General features: G+C 39.5%; 1 gene segment (V, D, J or C); it reads right to left on the bottom strand.

The window, feature by feature from the left end:
• Nucleotides 1-19,501: 19,501 nt before the first annotated feature.
• LOC101991359 lies at nt 19,502-19,882 on the bottom strand. The segment is given in 1 exon segment: nt 19,502-19,882. A coding segment is annotated over 1 exon segment (381 nt).
• Between the last annotated feature and the right edge of the window lie 245 nt (nt 19,883-20,127).

The raw sequence follows: 20,127 nt of genomic DNA, 5'->3' as shown, positions 1-20,127 counted from the left end.
AGCGATATCTCAACCAGATGAGCTGTGGTTTTTACTCTCTAACACCTCATGCAGTTTCTGAGTACTGGGGAAGGAAGGCTGCTGCAAAGGTTCTTGCTGTGGTGTCATGTTCCTGCCCAGCACTGTGTCCCTAGCACCACAGATGTAGAGGCCCCCATCTTCAGGATATGCATTTGAAACAGTCAGAGATGAAAAGGTTAAGTTCGGATGACTGATGGGAAACTTGTCCTCGGGAAAATTTTGTTCATACTTGACTGTAGAGCTCACAGTAGAAATTGCCATCAGTTCAAAGGCCCTTTGAGGGAACTGGCGATACCAAGCCACACTAGTCGCCTGAACACCCACAGAGTGACACTCAATCTTCATGGAAGTTCCACTCCTACAGATGCTCCTTCTGGGATATTGATAGACAAGAGCACCAAGTCCACAGCCTGCCAAAACAGAGGTCAAGGTGATGAAAGACATCAGAAGCCCCAGAATCTGATAGAACCTGAGTCAGATATACCCCAGAAAACTCTGGCTCATTCCATCATCTTTCTTTAAGCTCCCAGAAAGTCTTCCTTTGGACTTAGACAAGCGTCTTCTGAGATAACTGAGACACAATCCCCCACTTTCCTTGGATGGTGACGCATATACTTTAGGTACCCTAGATGTATTTCCTTATGTGATCAGCACAAACAATTCATAAAAACTTTTCAGTAGTTTACTCAGGTTAATACATACACATGCACACATGCATGATTACACACACACACACACACACACACACACACATACACACACACATACACACACACGTGCACACGCACAAGCTCCAAGGTACAACAAAGCTCATACCAGGCCCCAGGAGTAACATAAGCAGCAGCATCTTCAGTGTTACCCTCACACACCTTCTCGGAAGAGAGGTCTGGCCAAGCTCTAGGATGATGGATGCTTGATCACTTAATTCTGGGAACACTAGAGTCTGCCCCCTGGTGGTAGTCCTAGTCAGTGATACAGACTATCTCAATCTGATGATCAAACATATATGCCTAAAGAAGCTTCAGAAACATCCTGATTTACTTCTAAACACAGAAGACACACTGGTATCTATAACAGTGAAATGATTCAGTGTGTTTCTTAAATGGAAATAGATGTGTATTTGGTTGATAAACAGCATTAGAATCCAACCTTTCCTTCCATGGCATAACCTCAAAGTTCTCACCTCACACCAAGACTTTTGGATTGTTGCTAACCACTAGAACTGCAGGTTGGAACTGTCCTATGTATCCACAAGGGCCAGGCAGAGCCTAGGCTACAAGTTCAGTGTTTCTTCACAATGGTACTGAAGACTTCCTATCTTCTAAACATAACATGATTATAACATGAAGACATAACATAATGTTCTCTTAATATCAGTAGACTTAATTGTAACGATACTTATTTGTGATCTATGTCTTTACATTAGCATGATATTTATAATTATTTATAGTAATTTAACTGCAGTGACAGTCATACTAGCTACTGACCAATCACCAGTTTACGGTGATTAGGAAACTGTTTTGCGCATGCTGGGTTCATCTTTTTAATGGATAAGTATTGAAAATGCACAGGAATTACCATGAGCTGCATGGTTTCCTGTTTTGTTGTTTTTCCTAAAGCACTCTGCTTTCACTTCCACCCTTCTCACTATGCTTTCGTTCAATTTGTACATTTGGGTTTCTGTGGCTGAGTCATTAGAAAGGTGAAGTAGAAATGGACCCATAGATGTTGTTTGTGTGGACTGAAACAGCTCTTATTAGAAATATCGTTAGAGACACGTTTACATTAATGCAGCTGCTGAAGGGCAGTTGTCTGATCCTGGGCTACACTTCTGTTCCTGGCTGATTTGGGTCTGATTAGTATGGGGCTACCTCTGGGAAACTGGTCTTTTTCTGCAATGAACAAGGACATCTTAGTGAAGATACATCTGGAATCATAACAAACCCTTCCTCCTTTTTTGGAATGACACTTGCCATCAGTGTGTTCCTACCATGAAGTTCTATTTTGATATAATTCTGGACTGGAGCTGTTCACAGAGTGGAAAGAGCAAGGGAAAATGGCTGTCATCATTTTACTAAATGTCACAATTGGTCTGAACCATTGCAAACAAGATTCAAAGTGCTAGGCTGTGTTTACAACTCAGTTGTAGGACATTGGTCAACTTCACTGTCCAACATTGAAGGAGAGAAGAGTTAGCCATGAGGTACTAACTACTCAGGTTTCCCCCTATTTGATATCCAGTTTTCCATGCCAACAGTCTTGCATGCTGATCCACAGGCACCTGCACCCACCTCACTGACCCATAGGAATTTGAAGCCCACTTCACTGATCAACAGGGACCTGTAACCACCTTGGTCATCCATAGTTAACTGCAGGCCACCTCCAGATGCATGCCTAAGAACATAAAGGACAATCAGGACTCAGAGTAAGCAACCTTACATATCCCTTCACCTCCCCATAAGTAGGTAGAAGAATTTTCAACTCATTTTTTAAAATCTGACTTCTTCTCTACTTGTATGAGGCCTGATTTCAATAAAAAAAAAACTATTTGTTCCTGAGTTCCTTGCTCATGCTCCCCCTCCTTCTGCTCCTGATTTGGACCTTGAGATTTCTGTCCGGTGCTCCAATGTGGGTCTCTGTCTCTGTCTCCTTTCATCACCTGATGAAGGTTAATATTCAGGAGGATGCCTATATGTTTGTCTTTGGATTCACCTTCTAATTTAGCTTCTCTAGGATCGCGAATTATAAGCTCACTGTCCTTTATTTATGGCTAGAAACCAAATATGAGTGAGTACATCCCATGTTCCTCTTTTTGGGTCTGGCTTACCTCACTCAGGATAGTGTTTTCTATTTCCATCCATTTGTACACAAACTTCAAGAATTCCTTGTTTTTTACTGCTGAGTAATACTCTAATATGTATATATTCCATACTTTCTTCATCCATTCTTCCATTGAAGGGCATCTAGGTTGTTTCCAGGTTCTGGCTATTACAAACAATGCTGCTATGAACATAGGACCACGAGGGGTACACCCACACACTGAGACAATGGGGATGATCTTTCGGGAATTCACCAAGACCAGCTAGCCTGGGTCTGAAAAAGCATGGGATAAAACCGGACTTACATAGCGGACAATGAGGACTACTGAGAACTCAAGAACAATGGCAATGGGTTTTTGATCCTACTGCACATACTGGCTTTGGGGGAGCCTAGGCAGTGTGGATGCTCAACTTACTAAACCTGGATGGAGGTGGGCGGTCCTTGGGCTTCCCACAGGTCAGGGAACCCTGATTGCTCTTCAAGCTGATAAGGGAGAGGGACTTGATCAGGGGAGGGGGAGGGAAATGGGAGGCGGTGACGGGGAGGAGGCAGAAATCTTTAATAAATAAATAAATTTAAAGAAAGAAAAAAAAAAAAAAAAAAAAAATTAAAAAAAAAAAAACGATTTGTTCCTGAGTAGTGGCAGTGTTTCTCCTCCAGTTGTATGTTAGTTAACACTAATATAATATTTGTGTCATCATTGATGCTGTCTTACAGTTATGGATTAACCATGGCCTAGTCGTGTGTTTTGTCAATAGTCAACACATGCTGCATTTCCTTATTTCTTCTAGAATATCTCAGTGTCATTTTCTTTATCAATTAGTATCTTAATATCTGTGAGAATCGCTGATAAAGAAGCCAGAGTCAAAGTCCAGAGGTCACTGGACTGTAGAACAAACAACAGCAAACCCTTGGTACTGGGGCCTGAGAGCTGAATGGGGCTCTACAGCTTTACTGTAGGATATGTATGCCATCGGTAATTAAAGGCAAGTAACAAAGCACTATGTTGAAAGAGGAAAAGTTAGAACATGGTGAACTCTCTACTCTGACTTAGTTTATACAGAAAAATCTGTAAAACAAAAATACTAACTATAGTGATTAAAACATCACAAATACATGCATGTGTTGATACACCATGTAGAACCCCATCAAGATGTATAACTTTGCATTTACACATATATTAAAACAAATTTCACTTAACAATTGCAAGACAATAAAGCTAAATGTAGTAAATACATACTAAATAAATGCTGTATTTAAAGAAAAAAGTATTAATAGAAACTCACAAAGTAATTACAAAAGGTTCAGGTAGCTGTGACATGTAGCCTTTAAGGGTGCCTTGTCAAGTGACCAATGTCACCTTCCAGCACTCACATTCATGTCAAGAGCTCTCCCTTTTTGAAGTCACAGTTTTATTAATTCTTTGAGAATGACCATTCATACATTCATACAGTGTATTTTGATCATAGCCACTCCTTATTGTTTTCCCTAGTTCCTCTAGGTCTACCTCAGATCTACCTTCCATTCTTCACCACTCCCAATTTTATGGCCTCTTTTTAAATTGCATTCCTTTTTTTTAAATAACACAGTGAATTTAATTTGCACTAAACACTTATGTATGGTACGAAGTCATTGACTGTAGCATGATAAAGCCATGAGGAAGCTCACAAATCCCTCCCTACTCCAAGATGGAATGTTGATTGATTTGCTCTTGTAAAACTCTTGCCTAGGCAGCCATGGCTGCTGTGAATTCATGAGAGCCGCGGTTCAGTCATGCCCAGAAGACAATACATCTCTTTGGTCCTCCACAACCTCTGCTCTCACAAGCTTTCTGCCCCATTTTTTTAAGATTTCCACATGAGGCAAAGAATATATATCATCAACCATAGAGTTCTTAAGTGATAAACCAAACTCATGCAAATCAATGAACTCATGTAGCCATACCTATACCAAGGTATAACACATGTTTAGAGTTCCAAAACTTCTTATCTGCTCTAAAACAAACAAATGTTATAGCCAGGGTTCTGACCTCCACTGAAGCATTTGTCTGTCTGTATACTTTCCTTCAGCATCATCCATCTTGTTTCAAGCCATATCCAATCTTTTAAAAAAATGAATTTTATCATGTCACCAAGTATAACTCTTTTGACTGACTAATTCCATTGTTGATGGCCACAGGGCTATTTTCCAAGTTTGAGGTCATTATGAAGAAAAAGGTACTACTTCATCATGGTAGACTACCAAATTCCATTGTATTGCAGGTTCCTGCTCTGGTCTGGCCTTTACTTACTTTTTTCCATTAGTCTTTTGTGAGTGGGAGTATTTATTCTGTGCCATTGCAAAGTAGATGTGTGTAACCTGGTTTGTTTTGGCTTGAGAAAGTGGTCACAGGTAAGCCAAAGCCTTGGATTTCAGAGGAAGACTACACAGATTGCTGAAGGTGCATCTAATAGATTTTGCATTATAAGAAAAGCAGCTAAATGAGGTCAAGAGTGGCATTTTAAAGTTTAAATGTGAAATTACCCTACAGTAGGCTCATGTGCTTAAACCCTTGGTTGTCTGGTGGTAGTTCTATTTGCAGAGATTGTGGAATCTTGGGGAGTGTGGCCTAGCTAGTAGAAGTCAAGTTGCTGGGGCAAGCATCAGTGTTTCTAGTTCTTGCCTCAGCTCTCTGCTTTCTGTTTGGGGCCATAAAAAAAAAAGCTGATATATGTAGAGCTCAATAAAAATCAATAAAAAAGAAAAACAAACTAACAAACAAAAAAGCTGATGTATTACCTCCCGCCCCCGTTATAGACCAACATTCTTCATCTGTCTGGCCTTCTCCACCTTAACAGAAACATTTGAAACACTAAGCTGTAAATACTTCTCTTCCTTCAATTGCTCCTGCTGGCATGCTATTGGAGCAACAAGAAAAACAACATACCAGATCTTTGGGAGTTTTGGTCTTTGTGTGACTGTCTGAGTTAAAATTCCACAATTGTGAGGAAAACTCAAAGCTAAACCCAGTATCGAAGTAGAAATTCAAAGATAATGTTTAGAGCAAAGGCTGTGTACTCTGCAAAGGTACTCCAGGAACCCCAGGTTAATTCAGTTAACCCATAAATTTAAACACACACACACACACACACACACACACACACACACACACACACACACCAGAAAAACTAGAGTTCTTTGACATTTCTACTTTTTAAACCCATTTCAATAAGTGATCCCAGTTTTATGCTGTGGAGACTTACATATTTTGAGGAAGAGAGCTATGTGATCATATAAGTATTTATAAACAAACATAGTCTTAAGAATTAACACTACGTTTCTTATTCAATCGAAGACGATAGCATATAGAGAAGATCACTTACAGACGCCATCAAGGTCATTTGCATAGTTTTATCTACCACCTGTCTGCTCAGCAGTGACTCAGAAACTCCTCTCCAGTCCCAATCTCTTTTATAACCACCAGACATAGATTTACATATTCCTCCTACACAGAAACTCAATAAAGGCCACTTATATGTTTTTCAATAGCTTTATTATTCCGAGTCCTCCTTCTTATCACATCTAGAGTAGGAAGGACCTGCCGGCCGGCTCTGCCAATCTCTTCTCATCTCTCTTCCTTCACAGGTCCTTATGACGGTTTCACTCTTGTCCCATTTGTTCCTCAGTTTTGCTGTTGTTTTTGTTGTTTGTTGTGATGGTTGTCGTGTGTGTGTGTGTGTGTGTGTGTGTGTGTGTGTGTGTGTGTGTGTTTTAATCACAGAAGTTACTCCTTCTGAAAGCCCTTCTCGATGTTACCAGGCTAAACTGGCTGCAGCAGCCCCTGCAGTCTAACACCTTTGACTGAAGCACACACATAACACTATCACTGTAAGGTTTATTTCCACATCTTTCCCTCTTCCACCGCACTTTTAATGTTTTTCAAGGGAAGGAACAATTTTCTCTTTCTAATGCTCAGTAAAATTATCTTAAAGCTCTATGCGATAAAAATCAACCTCTCTTCTCCTGTCTCCATGTCTTTCTGACTCCTTCTCTCATGTATATGTAACAGATGCATATTTATGTATTATGAATATGTGTGCAATTTTAGAAGCCAATTTAATGAATGGGTCGGATTTTACACCATTCCACATTAAGTACAGAAGGCAGGAGGTAACTACTTTGTTTCAATTGTCTAGCTAAACTGAAAGGGCAGGGGCTGGGGGAGGACCAGAGAGCCACCTGGTAGGGGGAGCAGGAGTTGGGCACATTTATGCATAGAGAGGAGGTGGCTGTGTTCTACTGTGTAATGCTGCTAGCACAGAGGTAGACAGCCATCTGGTTCTTCTGGGCAGATGTCACAGTAAGAGGGAAAAATGGCTTTTTCTCACGAGAGACGCTATAGCCTTCAGATAGTTCCCCTTTCTGGATATCTGTTTCCGTTAATGAATAGTAGATCAGTCTCAACCCTTTCCCTGGATCCTGCCTGTACCAGTACATGGTATCATGATTAAAATCCTGTTGGCATTCCACCGTCAGTCTCTGCCCTTGCACTCCGATCAGAAATTTGGGTGTCTGAGTGATGGCACCGTGTGTGCTTCCTGGGGGAAGTAAAAGAGTGAGTCAGGAAATAGGCATGGAGGGACTTGTGCTGCTGTCCAGAGCAGGGGCTTTAAGATGTGCAGCTGGGGATGGGAACTTACCGCAGAGCCCAGGACTCACCTGCTGCAAGGAGACAAAGAGCTACCCAGCAGAGCGCCTGCTTGCTCATAGTGGGGAAGGAGTTTTCTTTGACTCTGAGCATTAGTTGGAAGAGAAACAAGTAAATCTCCTTGGCTAGTGGATCCACCTGGGTAAATACAGAGACTAGAGTGGAAGGAAGAGTCTTAAAATGTTCAAAGTGGGCTAGAAGGGGAGCGAGAATAGAGAGCAAGGTACTGGTTCCAGGCGTCTGCACCAGTTCTGGGAGGAGGGGTTGTTCTTACTCAGACCAGCCCTCTGGTTTTTATCTTTGGGGTTATGTTGTTTTGACTACCTTTGGAGAATTATAGACCTTTGCTTATCATGGCTGTAGGGTTTGTTTTCAGTGCCTTCAGTTTCCTCTGAGCCTGTGCAGTGTCTGTGGTGGAAGTTGGGGGTAGACACATCCAACACCAGTAATGTTCTGAACCCATTTCATCTCCATGCTCCCTTTTGGCATTTCCTCACCCTCGTCCTCTGGTTGTTTCTACCTCTTTAAGACCTTATCATCCCCACATGTGTTTTGCTGCCTTTTTAAAATGCTCCTTAATAAATTTTCATTTGCAATAGTTCTTTTCTTCCACATGATTTTTAAAAGTCTATTTTGATGTTTTTTCTTGAGTTCAGTCAATTTCTTCTTTTGTTTCTTTTGGTTTTTCTGCTTTTCTTTTTACATTTATTGATAGACCTCTTTTTCTGCCTATTTGTGTTTTGGGGACACTCTTTAAAAATGTTCTTTGTGGTTGCACCTGATTTCCTTGGTTGGAGTTTTCCTTCTAGTATTTTGTGTAGTGCTGGATTTGTGGCTAAGTATTGTTTAAATCTGGTTCTCTCATGGAATATATTGTTTTGTCCATCTATGTGTAATTGAAAGTTTTCTTAGGTATAGTAGTCTGGGCTGGCATCTGTGGTCTCTTAATGCTTACATAAGGCTTGACCAGGTCCTTCTGGCTTTCATTGTTTCCATTGAGAAGTTAGGTGTAAATCTAATAGGTGTGCCTTTAAATGTTACTTGGCCTTTTACCTTTGTAGCTCTTAATATTCTTTGTTAATTCTGTATGTTCAGTGTTTTAATTATTATGTGGCAAGGGAACATTTTTTGGTGCAGTCTAATTGGTGCCCCACAAGCTTCTTGTACCTTCATAGGCATATCCTTCATTGGGTTGGAAAAGTTTTATTCTATTCTACAGAATGGAAAAAGTTCTTCACCAACCCCACATCAGACCGAGGTTTGATCTCCAAAATATACAAAGAATTCAAGAAAATTGACATAAAAAATAATCCAATAAAAAAATGGGGTATAGACCTAAACAGAGAACTCTCAACAGATGAATCTCAAATGATTGAAAGACACTTAAGGAATGCTCAACATCACTAGGCATCAGAGAAAGGCAAGTCAAAAAGTCTGAGATTGAACAACCTACTGCAGGTACTGGCTTTGTGGGAGCCTAGGCAGTTTGGATGATCACCTTACTAGACCTGGATGGACTTGGGTGGTCCTTGGACTTCCCACAGGGCAGGGAACCCTGACTGCTCTTTGGGCTCACGAGGGAGGGGGACTTGATTGGGGGAGGGGGAGGGAAATGGGGCGTGGTGGCGGGGAGGAGGCAGAATCTATAATAAATAAATTAATTAATAAAAAAAGTCTGATATTCCAAGATCAAAAACACTGATGACAGCTTATGCTGGAGAAGATGTGAAGTAAGGGGACCACTCTTCCATTGCCGGTGTGAGTACAAAACAGGAACAGCTGCTTTGGATATCAGCATCCGGCAATACCACTCTTGGGCATATACCCAAAATATGCTCAATCATACTACAAGACATTTGTTCTAATGTGTTCATAGCAGCATAATTGGTAATAGCCAGAACCTGGAAACAACACAGATGCCCTTCAACTGAAGAATGTATACATTTATATAATGGATCCCTACACAGCAGTAAAAAAAAAAAATGGCATCTTGAAATTTGCAGCCAAATAAATGAATCTAAAAAAAAATATTGAGTGAGGTAACCCATACCCAGAAGACAAATATAGTATGTAGTCACTCATAAGTGGTTTTTAGACATAAAGCAAAAAAAAAACCCAACCTATAATCCACAACCTTAGAAAACCTAGACAACAAAAAGGACCCTAAGAGCAACATACATAGATATTCATAGGAAGATGAAAAAGAAAAAATCTCCTGAGTAAATTGGGGATGTGGGGGTCACGGGAGAGGGTAGAAGGAAAAGGAGATGAAGGGAGGGGAGTGGAGAAAATGTATAGCTCAATAAAAACAATAAAAAAGAGAAGAAAGTGTTCTTTACTATCATCCTAGCTAAATCTTCCTAAGTTTTGTGTATGGAATCTTTTGTTTGTTGGTTATGAGTCCCCTTTATGTTTCTCTTCCATTTTGTAGAGTTCTGATTTTTCCCCATTTTCCTCTTCTCTTCCTTAAATGTTGTCTTAGAACTCTCCACCTTCCTTAGGTCATTTGTTATTATTGTTATTAATATTTATTATTGTTATAACCAACAGCACCATAATTTCTTTGGTCTCCTTAGAAGTAATACTTTTAGAAAACTCCCCTTATAAGTCACAAGCCATGGGTGGGCAAAATGACTCAACTGGTTAAAGTGTTATCTGTATAAATCTGACTCCCTGGTTTCAATCCCCAGATCATAGGAATGAACTCCCACAAGTATCTTTTGACCCATATGTAAAAACATTCATACACATACATCAATCATGCAACTACACAATAGTAATAATAAATAAAATAAAAATGTAGGATAAATAAAACGTGTGCCTTGTTCTGTGAATAGATGGACTTTTACTTTCTCTTTCACTGCATCTATTCTTCTTGGGTAATCAAGGGTATCTTTTCTCTCTAGAACTGTCTCCTGCCAGCGGGGAATTTTTCTGTTTTGTTATTTGCTTTCTTTATTTCTTTCTGATGTAGGTGAGACAAAACAGAACCACCTAAAATAATTTGAGGAAATCAAGACGTATAAAACATGCAGAGCAGTGCCATGGTTTATTTCCCCACCTGGTGATGCTGGACTTGTCACATGTTTGGTCTTCTCCAATGAACATGCACTTGTCTGCCTTTTGAGATTCAAAAATTATTTTATACAAGTATATAGAAATAACATCCCAGTGCCCAATACTGGTCAAATCAAGAGACTAAACAAACACACATTCATTGAGGTAGCAAACAGTGTAGGTGACACAGTTCAATAAGCAAGATCTGTGGGCTAGAGCATTCTCTTGTGTTCCAGTATTTATCCAGTTCCATGTCTAACATCTGCCAAATACTTTACTTTTGTGATTTGTTTTATTTTTGAAACAGGGTCTCATGTAGCCCAGGTTGGTATTAAATTAATTATGCGACTAAGTATTATGATACTTAGTAACTTCTGATACTCCTGTTTCTACCTCTCAAGTGTTGAGAACATAGGACGTGATTACTGGCATCAGAAACCTTACCAGGTTTACAGAACTGGGAATGTAATCCAGGACTCCATCTATGCTAACTAATCCCTGTTCCCACTGAACTACATATCCAGCCCATCTCGTAAACATTTTTATCTTGTAGCAGAAGTTATGTATCCTGGCATCTAGTCAAGCCTGTACAGGAACTCTTAAAGAACAAAGCAAGGATTATGCAATAAATACCAGACAGTATTGTGTGATATAAAAGCCAACAGCTTTTATTCAAGGCATGCTTGTATTTGAATCCTGTCCTAGTTGCTTATTAATCTTTGCTTTTCTTCCTTTCATTCATTTTTTTCATTTATAGAATTAATAACTAACTGGTAGAAGCAAATTTCCTTGTGATAAAATTAATAAAAGGCTTTCCTTTCCTAACTCTCCTATGGATCACATAAAATTATGCATGAAACAAGATGTGACTTCATATGCAGTGTGGAGAAAGAGGAGAACTGTGTTGATCAATACATGCTTAACTTAACAATTATGATCATTTTAATCCTTAATGCTTTTTAAGTGAAATTTTACTCCCTGGGCATAGCTGGATGAGATGTTCCATGTCCTGTAATATTCCCCTACCTTCATCAACAACCTGCAAAGTGTGTTGTAGTCGGTATGATCATAACCCAGATGTGTCTCCCTCATCCATGCTGCTTCCAGATGGAGTCAGGTAGATATTTCTGCCCTGCAAACACTTGAGTTTGTGTTGATGTGGGTAATGAGGTGGCCAGAATTGCAGCACCGGATCTTCCAGCTCTGTTGGCTCCATATTTATGATACTGGAATTCTCTTTGGGAAATTTATCAGAGAACCATTTCTCCAGCATTACTAAACTGCCTATGACACTTTCTGGACATAAGTCACATGATATCTCCTCCAGGAACTGTAGACACCTCATAAAATGACTATGTCCTTTCATTGGTGTGCACCAAAGGGTTGCATACTGTCTTCTCTTCCTCACCATGTACCTGGGTTCAGGGTGACATCAACATTCATGAGACATTGGAAAAGAAGAGAGTTCATGAGACAGAGCTGTACTATGTGTCTCAATGGAGTAGACCACTGTGGTGTTAAGTGACTTTGCAGTCCCTTATAGTCCCATGAAAATTCACATGAACTTATTTTCATAGGTGTTGGTATCTTCCAGAAAATCTGTGGGAGGCATATAGGTCCAGGATACACTTTTGAGACAGAGAGAGACAGAGCCACAGACCCAGTGGTGCCGGTTTATTGGCTCAGCTTTCACCTATTCCAAGGAGTCAAATAGGCAACACAGGAGAGAAGTTAAGTGGCCACTGTAGACACAGGCATGAAGTGAACTGTAAACGGACCAAGGGTGGGTTTTTTTCAGCCTCAGGTCAGGAAGCTAGAACTCACAGCTACTTCTTCTAAGGTAGATATCCTGTGAGGTCTCCATTACCCAGTGGATAGTGTTCTAGAACTAATCCTGTATTTCAGTTGAAATGGTGAATACTTTAGTCTTAACTATACATAATATGGTTCAGAATGTTTTTGGAGTAGAGAGAGTTGAGGACAAAGAGTTTCATTTCTACTTCGTTATTATTAGCCTTTGAAATTCTCAAGCACGCTTTTTATTCCATTATCTTTGTTTCACCGCCTCTAAGCATATTTCCATTTTTTTTTTCTGGCTGCAGCTAGATAGAGGTATTTCCCAAAGGTCATCTAGATACACACGTTAAGAGATAGAGAAGTGAAAATGAACATCATCGGGGGTGAAAAAGGTTCCACCTTTCTCCTTTTTCACTTTCCTTCCCTGCACTCATCTCGGCTCAGCAAGGCTTCAATAATATTGGAATAAATTTATTTTACAGTTTGTTATACATATGTCTCTTCCTATGTCATTCCATTTTAATTTTATGTAAATAACTTAAACACAAACATTTAATAAATATGAATTCTTCCAATGACCCATGTCCCCTGAATCTATACATCTACTTTTGATTATTCTCTGTAACTATGGATACATTCCTAGGTTTAGGAGATCTTTCTTTCTTTTATTTTTGTCTCCTTTATTAAAATTTATGTCAATATTTATTCTCTTTTCCAACTAGTAAAAAGGGGGATTTTTTTTAAAAAAAAGTTACTCTCACATCCAGCTAGACTCTCTTGGCTTTAAAGGTACTAATATAATGAACATTGCTATCTTTGCTCTTGGAATTTGCCTGGTCCAATCTTCAAACTCAGATCCTCCAGCTCTGATGGAAAGCAAAGTCCCCCTCTCTATCCTGATATTCCACCAGGAATGAGATTTTTTTCTTCTGGTGGCAAAATTCTCAATGAAGATAGATAACCCTTGCCAATGGGTAGCTAAGGTACTTCAGATGACTCACCATCAGAGTCAAACCTGTTATGAGAGATTATTTCATACCCATCAGGAAAGCTATTGTCAAAAGGCAAGATATGACAAGTGTCTTACTGAAGTGCAAGCAAGGAGCACCTCCTCTTCTGTCTGTGGAATATAGATTAATGTAGTCAATACCAGAAACATTATGAATGTTCCCAAAGAAATTAAACATAGGACTACCAGAAGACCCAACAGATACTCAACTGGATAAGTGCATGAAGAAAATAAGCTGAACATCTCATAAAATGCTTGAGCTCTCCAGCTCATGAGAGAATTCATCATAAAAGACAGGAGAGTAAATAACTCAGTATCTATGGATGTGCAAATAGACGAGGAACTACGGAACTGCGGTAATGAAATACAACACAAAGTTATTTAACCTTAAAAAGACATCTTGAAATTTTCCACAGAATAATTTAATATAAATGATGTTATACCAAGGGAAATTAGCCAGACAAATGAAAGAATAGTGCATGATCTTACGTATATTTGGAAAGATAAAGTCAGTGCTATTGAGCAGTGGGGAAATGTACTTCAAAGCATATAAATGACAGGCTTCTAGGATGCATGAGCCTAGAGTCTGTAGCGCTGTAGTTAATATCACATCACATTGAAGATTCTTATTTAACCATTTTCTCACTGCCATGGTCACAAAAATAAAGTAGTTATGTAAGATGACAGGTAAATGTTTGTGCCTAATCAACCATTTCCCTACCTAAATGCATCCTCTTATTAAGTATATGGAATAAAATTTATTTAAATGTTAAAATAGATGACTTTGTGAGTCTAATACTGCCATCTGCTGGAAGAGATGGGAGTGAGGGCGGAAAGAAGGCTAGGGTGAGTCTTTATATTGATGTGTGTGTATAAATGTACACATCTGTATACATGTGGATGCATGTGTGCACATGTCCTGGCATGCGATGCAGCAATTGGTGAAGACCCGGTCTTCATGAAAAGGGAAAACTGGTTTTCCTTTCATCTTTAGTATAGATATGCCTTAGATATAGCTGAGTTTGAATACATAGCTCTCATTTCTTAAATATTCTTGTTTGCAGACTGTAGTTTGTTGGTTGTACTGCTATTCTTGGAATCTTAGGACCATTTCAATTTTTCTAACCTTTGCTACTTCCAACATTAAATAAGTATTAAAAGTCTGTCATTCTATACCTGCAAAACAAAACAAAAACATTTCTCTCTTTCAAATTTTCTTCAAAAACTCTTAGAGATTTCCCTGAGTTGAGATGAATTTACCAGATGAGATCAGATGCGTTCAGTGTGGATGTGACAGCTCTGAGCTTGGTTTCTCATGGGACTCCTAACTTCAGGAGCAGGGGCTGTTTCTGACTCTTTTATTGGCTCTTGCAATCATATTCCTCAAACTTGTCTGCCTTGTCTGGCCTTAATACAAAGGGAGGTTGCTTAGCCTTATTGTAACATGATATTCCATGTCTCATCAGTGTACATGGGAAGACTTTCATTTTCTAAATAGAAACAGAGGAGGAGTGGATGGGGCAGAGGGAGAGGGCAGAGTGAGGAGGGGGAGGGACTGGGAAGGTAGGCGTGAGAGGAAACTACAAGCCAGGTTGTAAAATAAAGAAGTAAATAAAGAAATAAAGTCAATTCATAAAACCATTCAAATGAAGGATGATAATAGTCAATGAAATGAAATAGCAATATGATAAAGCAAAATTCGTTTTCAAAAAACCTGAATTTGTCTTCATTGATAAACCTGAACAATTTACACTGAGGAAGTCTAAATCATTAATTTTTCTTTTGGCCTTGTCATTCTCCTTCACTGGGAATCACTGGTTTGCTTATAATATCAAGAGTTACTGAGTTTTGTTAGGTCTGGGCTCACTGATCTTCTCTAAGATTCAGAGACCGACATCTACTTGTTCAGCTGTGTAACTGGATGCTAAGACAGTCTCCCACTCAAGCAGCGTTTATCTCCCTCTGCTTCCTGGTGGTGGGTGCAACATGACCAGACGCTTCAAATTCCTGTCACCGGTATTTCCCAACCATGAAGATCTTGGATTGTGAGACAAACAAACCCTTTGTTTCTTAAGCTGCTTTTCTCGGTTTTTCTTTCTTTTTCTTTTCTGTGTTTTTTTTTTCTTTCTACTTTTTTTTCTCACAGCAGTGGGAAAAGATAAGGGAGGATAGATTTATAGTGAGAAAGATTGAATACAAATCCTTGGGGGTGACTGCTGCAAGAACAAACAAGCAAGCTATTCCTCCATCCCCTCAACACGGAAGTGCGTGCTAGACTACAAGATAGCCCGCAGCCTCTTCCCTGGCCTGTCCAAATGTGTGCATCTCACCGGATATAATCACCTCTGATGGCTAAAGGGCAAAGAGGCAGAACCTGGAAAATGAGCAGGAGAGCTTACTAATGAAACTGCCAGGGCAGCTCTTAGAGCCAGGGACCTGGAGAGAAACATGTCAATCAGTCTACGGCCTGGACAATGGAAATGGAGCAACGAGAGTCTCGTTCTCTCTGGGTATCTCAGAACTACGATGCTGGGCATGAGCGGGCACATTTATCCCTCTGCCGCTCCCCTGCTCAAACTCCTCTGGTCTGCTCTGGGGCACCTAGGAATTTGCTGACTCAGCTCTTAGGTCAATAGATTCTATACCTTTCACAGAAGCTGAGGCAGAGGCTGGAATAATCATCGCAGTGGCCTGTGAACTCGAGCACTGCCCATCTCATATCTACCATGGAAATTCAGCACTGGAATTTGCTGTTATCTCCATGTATTTAAAACAAAACGTTATTTGGTGATTTCATTTAGATCGCCTTCATATATGTGCATATTAGAGGAAGCTATATTAGTTTCCATATGACACCTCAAATAGCCCTTAGTTTTTAGCTGTCTCTCACTCCCCTCTATCTGCCTCCATGTTTGACCCTTCTACTTAAGTTGGCTAACCCCCTTCCAGCCACAACTATCTATTCTATTTCTCCTTTCTAGAAAATTCCAGTCCCCACCCTTGGTTTCTTACTCTCTACCTAACCTAGCCTGCTTATCAATGACTTAGCAGCTAACATCCACATTTAAGCTAATACATGCCGTGTTTATCTTTCAATGGAGAGGAACAAAGACACACAGCCAGGAAACTGGTAGAGAGTGGAACAGCCAGCCTTAAAAGGGATATCTTTATGAAATGCCTCCTCTCAGAGCTCAGGGAACTCTGAAAAAGAGGAAGCTGAAAGAGGAAAGAGTGTAAAAGCCTGGGAGGATGAAAGGTACCAGGAAAAGGAGGTCTTCTACACAAAACAGGGCTGGCGGTTAAGAACAGTTAAGAACTCAGAGAACGTGGCAGCATATACAGGGCCTGACCTGTCTGTACCAGACAGGGCCCTAGAACTGAAAAAGGAAGTGAATATACACCCCCTTCCTTACCATAGGAGCTATCTCCAATTGATAACAGCTTGCAAAAGAAAAATTAGTTTCCTCTAAGGGAGTCTCACTGGGGAAATCACTCTTAAGGGCGGGCCCTGCACACGTTAGTAGACGGCTAACATAAAACTAATTCAGTGGCATCTTTGGAGGTTCTCATCAAATAACAAATAACAGTAAGCCCAGCTTTGCTGATGGGTTCTTGGTTTATTTTTTCTCCTTTTTCTTTTCTTTTATTTTCTTTCTGTTCTTGTTTTCAACCTTGCAAGTTCTTTGCATAAATATTATATCTTCCAGTTTGGGATTTTATGATATTCTGGTATGCAAATTCTGGGTCTCTGCATCTATATGTATTATGAACTTTTTGTGCTTTTTCTGGATTGGTTGCTTTGTCACATTCTGATTTGTTTGTTTTATATATGTATTTTATTTTATTATTATTTTAATGCCTTTTCTTCTGATTCGTTTGTTTTTTATATATATATTTTATTTTGTTATTATTTTTCAATGCCTGTTTCTTTTCTAAAGAGAGACAGAAAGAGTATGGCTCCAGGTGGGAGGAGAAGTAGGGAGAAACTGAGAGGCATAGGGAAATGGGAAGCTGTGATCAGAATATATTATATGAAAAAAATCCATTTTCAATGAAAAGATTTTTTAAAGCCCAATAAAAAATAAAACAAAAAAGAAAAGAAAAACTGTAGCCAAAATGTATTGACAGCCAATCAATGGTCAAAATTCCTACTTTTCTCAAGCAATGTGCATTAGTTGCTTCTGCTAACTGTGACCAACTTATCTGTCATAAACAGTGTATTTATTTAGCTCACAGTTAGAAAAGAACCAGCCCAGGAAAAGTGCAGCTTAAATCTCAACATCCAAGAAACAGACAGAGGGGGTATTCCATCCTGATGGACAGGAATCAGATGGGAGTCAGTCATATGAGAGAGGCCACAGTCAGACACACCTTCTTTAACCCAGTTCCTCCCACCAGACCTGTCACTCATAGCTCATCACTACACACATTCGGTTCAGGATTTGAATCCATCCCTGGCTTAACCCAGTCACTGACTGAGTCAGAGCCAGTATAGCCACACCACAGTCACACCCAGGTATTTCTTAATCACCCAGCTATTTCTAATTCACCTAGATATTTCCTGATCCAGTCAAGTTGACAATGAAGAAAATGATACCAGAGTTTTCTAAAACTGTTCACAAGTTCTGTAGTCACAGGACAGGAAGAACCATCAGAGCTCAGACCTGTGCCCCACACTGGGAAATACACTCAGCCTTATCTTTCTCCAGAGAAATTGCTGCTTTTTATTTTCCTGGTATCATCTGCACCATCTGACTTTCTGCTTTTCTACGTCTAATAGCCAGCCCTTAGCTGTCGGCACCCTTGAGTTTTCTTTATCTGCTTGTCTAACTCCTTTGTCACTTTTAATTAAACATGATAATAACAGTGAATTGAATCCAATGAAAACACTATTTCAAATGTCAGACTAGTGATCAACTTATTGTACATCATACTGACTCTCTTTGAACTTCAATTAATAAGAGAAAACATTTCAAATTGATCTTCTCCTTCCCCCTCCTCCTCTTCCTCCTCCTCTTCCTTCTTCTTCTTTTTGGATGCAGGAGAAAACCAAGGAGAATACTGTGCTTGAAGCATAAAGCATACTTCCTTTATTCTAGTGCCCTTCTTACACTGAAATCATTGGCCCTTATATTGTATCATGTATTCCTTTAGGACATATTTTTTTTTAGTTATGAGTTGTAAGCCTACATGAGGTAATAGAACGTGAGAAATTATACCAAAAAATGGAAACAGTGAAACGTTTCTGGACTTTTAATGAACAAAAGACAATTTTAAATCAAGCACAGAGGTGACCAGGGAGTGGATATTTTATGATTAGCCTATTACTTTATAGTTTCTATTTTTCTTCAGAACACTGTTATCACCAATGATGTTAATTATAGTATAAAATATATGTTTATATGCAGCTGTTTATAAGGTTATAATATTTACTGTTTGGATCTTGTTTATTTGAACAAGTGATTTAGGATCTCTCATCTGTAGCTGTCCTTACTCTGTAATTTTCCTTGGGAACTGTCTCCTGAGCTTTTAGCTTCCTTGGTGGCATGATCATCTACTTATATACAGATGACTGCAAGGGGTTTAGCCACAAACACATTCTTCTCTCGGTATAATTTCTTAACCTACTAATGGTTTCCATTTAGTCATGTCAACAGCACCTCTTATCCAAGTATGAACAGATCAATATATGGATATTTTCCTCTGAGATGATTTTTTTTCTGAGAGATTTTCATCTTGAGGAACTGTTAATTTCCCTTTCCCATTAGACAAGTAGTTGTTTGGTGACTGGACTGAAAATTGTATGAATTCTTATAGAATACAAAATATAATAAAATTTCTCTTAATGTCTATTTATAGCATTAGCTCTTTATCATCCCTCATATAACAGGATCATGCTAAAAATCCAAGTTATATTTAAAGAAAATAGTTAGGCTATTTTATATTTTTCCATTGAAGAAGAAAGAAATGGAGATCTTAAGAAAATATCACAAACTGAATATTGGGCACATGTAACCACTATTCTACTCTTGACGTAACTGCCAATGGTTTTGTTGGTTTATAGTCAACTACTGTCTGTGGATGAGAAATGACAGCCATAAACCCACTTCCTACTGTTGTAAGAAGGGAGGGGTTGTTCTAAATGAAAGGCCTGGGTCTGGGAAAGAGAAAGGTTTATGCACAGAGGGTTGCTGATGTTGTAGCCCTGTGTCTCTGCTGCTAGCACAGAGGTACATGGAAGAATCCCCTAGGCCTGCAGAGCGGATGCCAAGAGAGCAAAAAGAAGTGTTGGGCCGGTTGGATTGAAAGTTTTCAGAAGTGTCCGCCTCCCTGTTCAGTGTCGTATCATAGTAGTAGAGCAGAAGCTTTGGTGCTTGGTTTGGTTTCTGTTGGTACCAGTACATGGCATCATGATTCAGACTCTGAGAGCAGCTCAGATTCACTGGTTTTCCAATCATGGCAACCTTGTATCTTGGGTTCTGCATGACCATCGTGTCCACACAAACTGCAGAGAAGAAAAGTAAAGCCTTAAGTGAGTTAAGGTGGACACCAATTAGACATCATGAAATGCAGGGCTCAGAACTGAGTACACGACAGTCTTATTCAATGATTTCCTTCCTGCTCGGGACTCACCTGCTCCAAGAAGACAAAAGATCGCACAGTGAAGGAGTCTAAGACCCATGGAAGGGCCAGAACAGGAACAAGAACAGGAAGAAGGCATTTCTCTGTTCAAAGT

Source organism: Microtus ochrogaster, unplaced genomic scaffold (genome assembly GCF_000317375.1).
Source record: "Microtus ochrogaster isolate Prairie Vole_2 unplaced genomic scaffold, MicOch1.0 UNK173, whole genome shotgun sequence".
In the NCBI taxonomy this organism is placed as follows: Eukaryota; Metazoa; Chordata; class Mammalia; order Rodentia; family Cricetidae; genus Microtus; species Microtus ochrogaster.
The sequence above is the reverse complement of the archived record's forward strand: the minus strand, read 5'-3'. Positions and strand labels throughout refer to the sequence as shown.